General features: G+C 39.4%; 1 protein-coding gene across 1 annotated transcript; it reads right to left on the reverse strand.

Annotated features, from left to right (window-relative positions):
• Positions 1-10,460, reverse strand: LOC133870314 (ubiquitin carboxyl-terminal hydrolase 17). Its single transcript, XM_062307407.1, has 11 exons — positions 9,744-10,460; positions 7,579-9,043; positions 7,398-7,489; positions 6,291-6,376; positions 6,003-6,165; positions 5,776-5,890; positions 5,435-5,592; positions 1,960-2,044; positions 1,655-1,867; positions 906-967; positions 1-792 (listed from the first exon to the last, which is right to left on the reverse strand). The coding sequence occupies exons 1-11, from the start codon at positions 10,058-10,060 to the stop codon at positions 111-113; spliced, it is 3,438 nt and encodes a 1,145-aa protein (XP_062163391.1). The 5' UTR covers positions 10,061-10,460; the 3' UTR covers positions 1-110.
• Positions 10,461-10,864: the final 404 nt, after the last annotated feature.

The following is a 10,864-nucleotide window of genomic DNA, read 5'->3' on the forward strand; positions in this document are numbered from 1 at the left end:
TGACAAAAATGCTTATGGCTGGATTAATTTACATACAGAAAATTATAAGGGGTATATTACACGTAGGCCCCTCTAAACTGTTATTTACCAAATGAATTATAACCAAATGTTTAATAATCTGTTCTTTCCCTCATTGATTTTCTAAAAGGTAAGCCAGAGTTTACACCGTGGAAGAGGTTGTTAGATCCTAATCTCTCTGAGTCAGTCTCCCTGTAACTACTACTAGTAACTAACTTTCTACTATGTCTAGTGTCAGAATGCCTAAAAGGAACACTTCCCTCTGTTCGAGATCCACTTGTTTCGGGTAAACCCGAAGCTTGCTGCTTCAAATAAGAAAGGGGCGATGGCCTCGAGCACAAAGGAGAGGAAGAGGAAGAGGAAGAGTAAGAGGAAGTATCAGAATCAGAAGGATTCCCTGAATTGCCGTTCCAACAACGTCCTGAATCACCAAATATGAAGTCAGATAAGTCGTCGGTGCTGGTAGAGTCGCGGGTGCTATCGGTGCTGCAGGAACCTTCATCAGAGTTGTTGCTAATAAGGGAAGAATTGTCACTTGATGAGTCTTCTTCTATTATCCTTCGCAGTTGGGGGTACCTTGTGCAGGATTCAACGCTGGCAGAACTGTCCGGAGAAATTGGACGTGGAAAATTGGGGGCAGCACTGGAACGTTCAGAAGCAGACCTTGATTTGGATGTAGTATTCTTCCCATTTATCCAGGAAGGAATGGGTTTATTCTTTAAGTCAGAAGAAATAATCATGTTCCTTATCAACCGCGGAGCCCTTGGTGAGCACCTGTAAGGTAGTTCAATCAGTCAAACATCCATGTAATAAATATTACAGAAATATTAATCTTGAATAATTGAAAGGAAAAAAAAAATTAATATTAGAGTCCTGAGATCTATTACCGGGCATAAAGAAGCATGTATGCCCCTTTTGTAAAGACCCTTTCACGTTCCACAGCAGTTACCTGCATATGACCAACACTGGTTTAAAAATTTGGATTTTGTTGCAAAATACCATACGCAAAATAAAAATAGAATAAGCAAACATTAGAAAACAAGCCCAATATTGCACTTTGTAACTTCTACAAAGGTATGAGACGGACTTTTAATAGGACCAACCATTGACTCCCAGATCTAAAATACCAAACCGATCCTTCGTGCTCGCTCCCATTCACAAAGAAACTACATTTTCTAATAGATTTTTCAATTTTCCTTCTATCTTCATAAATGCAGATAATGACATCATCACCAATGAGTACAGTGAAACATCAGTCTATAAATCACAATAGGACATAGCTCCACAATCGCCCTCACCCAAATGCAACAAATTGTTCTATAATTCCGATTACGACAAACCTGTGTACTGAACTACAGCACTAACACTTCATAAGCCAATCTCATTAAAAGTGTAAGGCGCCCCTTAGTACATTGGGAGTATACAAAAGGAAACTACAGCAATACACTTAAAACGCCCAAAATAAAATAAAACCCTTTTCATTGGAAGGGAGGTGGCAGGAGATCTTTTGGTACAATCCAAAGAATCCAATGCTTAAGATGGAAAGATAGAGATGAAAGTCTCTGGCAAAACAACATGCTGTAACATGTCCGAAAATTGCTTGAGAAATGCAGGTTAATGGAATTTGAGAACTTACACTGCTGTCATCAATCTTGAACCACTTGTTTTGGTTATTCTTAACATAGCATACATAATGACCAGAAAAGGATGCATTCATGATGTCCAAGTGCACCACCACTCCATAAAGCTTATATATAGGCGATTTATCACTTGTCCCACTAGTAAATGGTGCCAAGTCCAGGATCTCTGGAAACTGAATTGGCTTATTGAGCTTCCCAAATTTACCAGACTGTAAAAGAATCATCAGTGAATAAAACAGTATGAATTTCCAATAACATAAAGCAAAATGTCGTCCTTGATGAAAGTATCATTAAGAATTACCTGAAATCGCTTTAGTGCTATTGTAAGGATATTCGGAGCCTCCATTACTGTTAGTTTCTTTTTGGCCCTCTCATAAGATTTGCATCTGATTAAAATAATAACAGTAGATTATAAAAATGTGGGAACCAAATGTAAAGCCAATAGTTCGAAAGAAAATAGACAAATTTCATGAATGAAAGTACTAACTATACAAACTAAAGGATAGATCAATGAGCAATCATCCAAAGGCAAAGAAAAGATGCTGCTCCAACATAAGCCAATATGAGAGACTCCAATATCATGCCAATTCAAAAAATGCGAACTAAATTTCACAGACAACCTCACCTGCACCCTTCCCAACCACCTCTTCCAAAAAAGCAAAAATAATATGGAAAAAAATAGGTTTTAACAACAATTTATTATTATTATTATTATTTTTTTTTATCATAGGGCATCACCAACCCATCCGAGAAAACACTGATCCCTAGAACGCACAAGATCATCAACAAACTATAAATCACACTATAAGATTTATGTTCAAGTTCATAAATTGAACTGAACTGAACATAAACCTGATCTACAAGTGTATTACCAAGATTTTGGCTAATCGGTTGATACCGGGGCTACAAGAGGTGATGAGTCCTAATCAAGGTGCTTTCATTCCTGGTAGAGGGATTGCTGAAAACATCTTGTTGGCTCAAGAAGTTGTTAGTGACTATCATAAAGAGAAGGGAGTGGCCCATTGCACTCTTAAAGTTGACTTAATGAAGGCTTATGATTCCCTAGATTGGGAGTATGTTTTACATTGTTTACAATGGTTTGGGGGCCCTTTTAAATAAATAGCTTGGATTAGGGAGTGTATCACTAGTCCTAGTTTCTCCATTTCTTTAAATGGGACCTTGGTGGGTTATTTCCAAGGTAAGAAGGGGCTTAGACAAGGGGATCCAGTTTCCCCTTATCTCTTTGTGTTAGCTATGGAGGGGCTTTCTTTGCTGTTAGAGGAGATGGCTAGTTCTTTCCCTTTCTTCTCTTTCCACCCAAGATGTTCTCTGCTATGGCTCACCCATCTTAGTTTTGCAGATGATTTGTTGATCTTCTCGCTGCCTCTGCAGCTTCTGTTCAGGGTGTTCTCAATTTGCTCAATGAATTTGAAGATCTCTCGGGTCTGAAATCTAATCCTTCCAAGAGCTCTGTTTTCCTTGCGGGTGTTGCTCCTCATGAGAAGCAGAAAATTCTCCATCTTCTGCATATGCCTGAAGGGGTCTTACCTGTGAGGTATCTTGGGGTCCCTCTCATCACCAAGCGCATGTCTGCTGCGGATTGTGATTGTTTGATCACCAAGGTCTCCTCCAGAATTGACCCCTGGTTGGTTAGAAAGCTTTCTTTTGCTGGAAGGTTACAGCTTCTTTCTTCGGTTTTGTTTAGCTTGCAGAATTTCTGGACTCGGGTGTTTATTCTTCCTAAAAGGATTATTTACCTTTTAGAGCAGAAATTTAACCCTTTGGAGTGGTAGTGATGTACAAGCCAAAGCAAAGGTTTCTTGGGAAAGGCTTTGTGTTCCTAAGAAGGAAGGTGGCTTAGGGATTAGGAGGCTTGATCTTTGGAATCAAGTCTCAATGTTAAATCACATTTGGAACCTGTTTGCCAAGGCTGGTTCTCTTTGGGTAGCTTGGATTGAATCTAATTGGCTGAAGGGTAGGAGTTTGTGGCAACTTCCTATCCCTAAAACTTGTTCTTGGAGCTGGAAAAAGCTTCTACAGCTTAGTGATGTTGCCAAGACTTTCATCCGGTTTCAAGTTGGTGATGGGAGAAAAATTTTCCTTTGACATGATCATTGGCACCCTGCTGGATATTTGTGTGATCAATTTGGCTTTAGGGTGATTTATGATTCGGGTTTCCATACTAATGTTAAGCTCTCCTCCATTATTCTTAATGGAGACTGGTTTTGGCAGGGGGTTAGATCAGAGGCTTTGGTGGAAATTCAAAGCAAGCTTCCAGGGATTCAGATTGGGGGTGAAGATACTCCTCTTTGGTTATCAAAGAAGGGAACTTTTTCTTGTACTGAAACCTGGGATAGGTTGAGGGTAAAGCTCCCCGGAAGTTTCTTGGTGGAAGTTGGTGTGGTTTTCCTTAGCCATTCCAAAGCATTCCTTTCTTTGTTGGCTGGCTTGCAGGGATGCTTTAGTCACTAAACAGAAGATGGTCTGCTGGGGGTATACGGGTGATGTTAATTGCTTATTCTGCCATGGTGGGATGGAGTCTCGGGATCACCTCTTTTTTAGTTGTAGTTTTAGCAGGAGGATATGGAGGTCAGTGATGGTTGACTGTCTCTTTGAGAATAGTCCTGTTTTTTGGGAGGATGTTGTTTATTGGGGCATTGTTATGCTAAAGGGAAAGAATCTTAAGGCTTGCTTGGGGAAGCTATGTTTTGGGGCTGTGATTTATCATCTTTGGAGACAGAAATGATCTCCAACATGGGAATACCCCAAAATCTGAAGAGATTATTGTGGCTAGTATTTTGTGGGAGGTTAGGTCTCGAATCTTGGCCAAAGGAAGGTTTAAAAATCTGTCCAACCACATACCTCTTGTGCATAGGTGGAATTTACATATGCTGTTGCCTTCAAGTGGGGTTGGAACCGGTTAGTTGCTGTCAATTGAGGCTGGGTTGCTGACTTTGGTGATACGGATCTGATCTAGTGTTGAGGAGTAGAGGAATGCTAGTCCAAGTCCCTTCGTGTTGTTTTTTCGCCAACAGTCTTTAGCTGAAATGCTTGTATGTTGAAGCATTAGTTTTTGTTGCTTGTTTTTCTGTTGAAAGTTCTGCTGGTTTGTAGCAGTTCTTGTGTTTTGGATGTGTTCCAGTTTTTACAGGAGGGATGTTTTCTTTTTGGTTTGGTTATAAAAGCTTTAATTCATCCAAAAAAAAAAAAAATCTTATAGTGTGATTTATGTTCAAAAAATATTTATGTTCAATTCTTTATAATTGTTTTACACATGGTCGAACAGATATACTTCAGACAAACAGTAATAGTTTCAGTTCATGATTTCCAAAAACTTCACACATTGCCACCTATGGAGACACAAAAGTGAAAATACAATATACATGTTTGTTATGACTATATATGCATTGAACATCCTTTTACGATACAGTCATACCATAAGAGAAAAATTGCACTATAATCAAGAAAATTCTTCCACACTTTACAGCTGAGATGGCAGAATTTAATAAAAGATCGACACTAGATTACTTCAAATTTTATATCCTGAATTCTAAGCACACATCAAGAAAACTTTCTTTCACAAAAAGTTCATAGCCATGGCAGGGAGAAGCAGAAAACTGACTAATTAAAGTTATTTTTTTATTGTCTACTGAGGTATAACATTCAGGTGAAAAAATAAATCAATAACTACTGTATTTTAGCAACAGAATTATCTGTTGATACAAAACCAAAAATATGCTATCAAGAAGTTCATAAATCTAAGTAACCAAACCAACCTGCTACATTGGTACTTGTTTTCACCATCCAAGATCTCAGTACGCGTAAATTGATGAAGGGCCTCTTCCAAGGTTCCTATATCTCCTTCTATCTCAACAGTAAGATCCATCATCCTTTCTTGCCGCTCAGACTTTCCAAGGCACTTTGTGCACTTAATCTGCAAGCAACAGTATCAAAATTATCTGCATTACTGACATTCCAGAAGAAATCTTATCACAGCTTGTCAGTAGGATTGGATTTGGGACAGTTATAATATTCTAGTTTTGAGACAGATCAATAGTGCATTTGTTGAATGTATAGCTTTTTGGATATCGTTAATCTCATAAAGAATGTATATTACCTTTGAACGGAGGTAGCCTCCAAATGTAAGGCCTATTAGAGTGGTTTCTTCTTCCAAAGAGCCAGATACGCCAGCTTCCTTAAGGCAAACAGATTGCATTGTATCAATGGCATACCTGTTATTTAAATTTTTTTAATTAGCTCATACAATTACTCTTTAAAAGTTGATCCATAGAGAAATATGTAAGGCATAAAATTACTTATGGTCCAGAAAATTAGAAAGCACACCTCAGGAACTCATGGGCATCCTCTTCTCTCCCATTACCAAGCTGACTGCCAACATTTTTTAGTTGTGAAAGTATCCCAATAGGAGAGAGCGGAGATTTCCCTTCCTTTGCCTTCAATATTAAACTTTCAAACTCACAGATGAAACACGCTTCTTTATTTACACCTGAAAATAGAAAATAATTAAATAAAGAATAAATAAACTTCATCTTGTACAAGAGTCACCATGGATATTATTTAAATAGCCAACATTTAATAAATCCACGAAGGAGACTGTGATCATAAACATACACGCTCTTGAATGAATCCCTTGAAGAAAATAAGCATTCAAAGGAGGAGTAAATGCCAAGCACTGGAGCACAGCATTAGCATAGCAGCTGCAGAGAAAAAAAAAGGGGGGAAAATATAAGTTCAAGCAGCATGAGAAAATTTCTTGTAGGAGAGGCAACTCAAGCAAAAGAAAAAGCAGAAGGCAAGATTTCAAAATCAGCAAAGTCCTTATTCGGCTATGGAAAATGGCAAAACTAAATACCTTACACATTTTTTTTTTTTGATAAGTAAAATTTATTGAAAAGGCGCAAAGGGGCGCAACCCAAAGTACACAGGATGTATACAAGGAACCCCTAAGGAACAGGGGAAAGAGAACAACTGTCTAAGAAATCAAAATAGGAACAATCATGTATTTAGATATATATATATATATATATAACTAAATACCTTACACATAATAGTAAGATCTCATCATAAGACATGGAGATAAATTCTCCATACATGGATGATATCTATTTAGACAAAAAGTAAACCATCAAGCAAGTTGCAATTCAATTAACAACTCACTAGCCAGCACATCAAATTTATAAGACGCTTACATACAGGCACATGCTTCAAGTGCTAACACGGGAAGATATAGGAATGCCCATGCATAGACAGTTACAAAAGCATACCCAGCAAAAAGTAGTTTATCTGTATGTGCACATGCAAAAATATTTATGCATAGAACCAGAGCAATTTAGCAAATAATATGATCATCCTTATACCCACGCATTAACTAAGAAAATGGCATAAAATAAAAAATGATCTGGATTCACCCTGTTTGGTGCAGAAAACCTATGGATGTTACTTGTTAAACAGGTATGCACATCTATATATACATCTGTGTGTGTAAAACAAATTAGAGCATACAAAATTGACAACAGTACAACTGATCATTGACCCATACAAGTTACAACTGAGTATTAAATCAATCAGCCAGTGCTGCTGCTATATCCTGCATCCTGCTATTAATGAAGTTGAAGCAGACAGCTACGAGATTACATGAAGAACATACAACCACTCATAACCAAGCACCAATTAACTTCAAGTACACAGTTCCCATAAACAACAACCATTCTACATTACCTGTTCCCACTATTAATAAGACCACAAGGGCGCAACTCCACCTTGTTCCAATTATAGAGCTTTACAAACACTTCATATGGAGGAAATAGCCCCTGCAAACACAAACACAGTCAACAATAATGTCCTATTGCATCCAAGAGTTAAATTTTATGGATGCAAAGAGCACAAGTTGAAGGAAAACCTTGTCAGTGTATCTTCCAGCAACCTCACACCCATCACCTAAAGGGTAGTGTTTTGTCAATTTAGATCCTCTGAACTGATAAACAACCTTCCGTACAGATGTTCTCAAGCCAGTCCTAGCATTTGGACAGCTAGCAGCCTGAGAAGATATAGCAGCAATAGCCTGAACACCATCAACCTTTCCAGATTTAACCACAGGAACCGAATGCTCTTCAGCACTTGAAGCTGTACGAGCATCAGAAGCATTAGATGATAAACATCTGACTTCTCTAGACTTCAGATGATGTGAAGTACTGCCAGGGTCACCAGCAACGTGCTTTGAACTTTCAAAGCTCAACGATGACAAGTTACTGACATTGGGAGCATCTGTACTTCTTGAATCCCGTGGAGTATTTGAAGATAGATGAACATATGAAGAGGAAGATGCCATTGATTTAACTTCTCTGGGTTTTAACATATGTGAATCACTAGTGTCACTATCAGCACAACTAGAGCCGTCATGGTTCAAGGATGCAGAGTTCTTGGCCTTTGGAGCACCAAAACTAATATTTTCTGATAAATCTGCTCCATCAACCGGCTTCGTGATCTTCGAAGAACCTAGAAGAGCATCATCTGATATTGTGCCTTTTACTTCAGCACCTTGCGCGTGCAAAGGAGAAGTACTTTCAGAAAGGTTGAATGAGAAACATAAGACAGATCTAGAATCAGAAAATTTTCTGTTCTTAGCTCCATTAGAATTGGACAGTGCAGAATTATTGGGGGCATCACTTGTGGACCCATTGGGGTCAAGAGCTGACCTCCTGAAATTAGATCCTTGTGCAATCGAATCCTCGTGCAAGCGACTAATGCCCAAACCTGAAGAACTAGTTGATGCACACTGACCCACTACATCACTACAATCAGGTTTAGTCGGATTATGTTTACTTGAATTAGCAAGATGATCTACAGAATCGACTAAACTAGCGAATTTTGGCAATAATGGCTTCCCTTGATTTATGTTCTTAACACTGAAACCGGTCTCAAGGATGTCAAGGGGATTATCAACAGACAGATGTACATCTGATCCCCCAGACTCATTTGAACTAATGCTCTCACAAACAGAAACGTCATCAGATACTTCACCCCTAGCAGTGGAAGCAGAAAACCCAGAGAATGACGTACCAGATGATTCATAAGCAGAATTAGTCCCTTCACTATCTTCAAGAAACTCATCTTTAATACCATCAGCCTTCTCACATGGAAACTCAGGACAATGGCCAGAATTGGACAATACAGGTTCTCCAGGCAATGTTTTTATTGGATATGCACGCTGCCTTCCTTCCGTCTCAGAACTGTCACCATTACTTTCATGGTTGTCTCGCTCTGTCACCTTGCTTCTCACATCACGAATCCGATGAGTGTCACTAGAAGGATGACAGTCCACCCTGTGACCTTGTCGCCAGTGGATTATCTGGCATTTTCCGGAACTGCAAAATTCAAATTCTTATGTCACAAACTTGAATTATATCCGTCTAACTATTTATTATTAAGTATGCATATAAACAGAAAATGCCCAGCAATTTAAACTTTCTCAGCCACCACTTAAAAAAAAAAAAAGGAGGCCATCAATGCATGATACTTAGTAGCAAAATTTTATTTTATTTTTTTAAAAAAATAATAATAATCTTTTTCTCTAACGAGTATCTCCAAGAATCACATTGTGCGATTAGAAAATAGAGTGTATTTTGTCTATCAGCAAAATAGCATCTATTAACGAAAAAGGTGGAAACCTTCAATTCCATATTTACTAATATAGGCACCGGGGTTCACAGTACCCAAGTCTTCCAATCGCAAAGTCTACATTCGATATCCGGTCAAAATTCAGAAACCCATAGTTGTGAAACACGGCATTGGTTCAAAAATACAACCGTGTCACTATCTCATACAGCTCATAGAAGATTATCTCCCTAGTTGTCCAATCATGTGCTATTCGTAATCCCCAAATGCAAGTTCGTGCCCAGTACGGAATTTCATCAGATACCCAACAATTCCTCTTAAATTTTATTTGCTTAAATTTCATGAAAATATGTAACACTACACAAAATATCCCAAATTAGACAATTAAATCAATTCTAAGACCAAATTAACATGCCAATAATATTAATAATAAATTTTAAAGAAAAATACCAGTATCGGACGGCCTTGCATTGGGAACAGCGGGTGGTGGTAGGGGAATAACACACGGCGCACTGATGATAAGCCGTTGAAATCGGAACCACAGAAGAGGCACTGGAGGCACCGGAGGCACCGTACCCAGCCGACGCCTCGAGCTCGGCTCTAGCGGCCTCCTCGGCAGCAAACGCCACGAGCCGCTTGATCTCCTCCTTCCTCGTCACGGAGAGCCGCCATTTACGCCGGATTAGGAGGCCGATCACCGGGGCGACCACGCACGCGAACAAAAGCACCAGGCTACGAAACCCTAAATAATACCCGGCGTCACGCATTTACCCTGCACCCAATTCACATCCAGAAAAGGAAATCACCGAAACCCCAAGATCGCCACCACTCATAGATTCTCTGGTGGCGGTGGTTTAGGGCCCTGTGGATCCGGTGGCCGCGCATGCAGAATCAGAACCGATCAGAGCCTGATCGACGGTGGGGATTGTGGAAATTAACGAATATGGGCAAGAGAATGAACGTTGGAAAGAAAGCACTTCGATTATTGGTGAGAATTTGGGAGAGAAGCGAGTGAGTGATAGTGAGCAGAGAAAGCCCGTATCGGATTCGGAAATCGGACACGGAAAATAGATCGAGAATATAGGGCGAGACGGGAAATAAAAGAAAGCGACTAAAATTGTGGTTTATATAATATTTTATTGTTTCTCTTCGTACGTTAGCGAAAATAAGAAATGTGATGGTCGGAGGAAAGGAATTTTGTTTTTAGGCCTGGGGGAAGCGTGAGTGCTTCGCTCACAAAATATTCGGTCCACAAGGCCCATATCCCGGTCTGAACCGGAATAAACCCGGTTCCGTTGATTTTAGTCCCTCCTTTCCTTTTTCTTTGGATTTTGGTGCGTGTTTCCAATTTAGTTTAATGGGAAAATTGGGATGAAAGTTAGGGGCTTTAAAAAAAAACCGCCTGATGTGAGCATATAAGATTGAGGGGACGGGTGATGGCGTTGGGATTGGAAGGACGCGAGATCGGACGGTGGAGATTGGTTGTAAGTGCTTGATTGGGTGGGGGGGGAACACTCGTGATTACGATGGGTCACTCACCATTTCATTTATTGGTAAAGTGGGGTTGCATG

The sequence above is a fragment of the Alnus glutinosa genome, chromosome 6 (genome assembly GCF_958979055.1).
Source record: "Alnus glutinosa chromosome 6, dhAlnGlut1.1, whole genome shotgun sequence".
Classification (NCBI taxonomy): domain Eukaryota; kingdom Viridiplantae; phylum Streptophyta; class Magnoliopsida; order Fagales; family Betulaceae; genus Alnus; species Alnus glutinosa.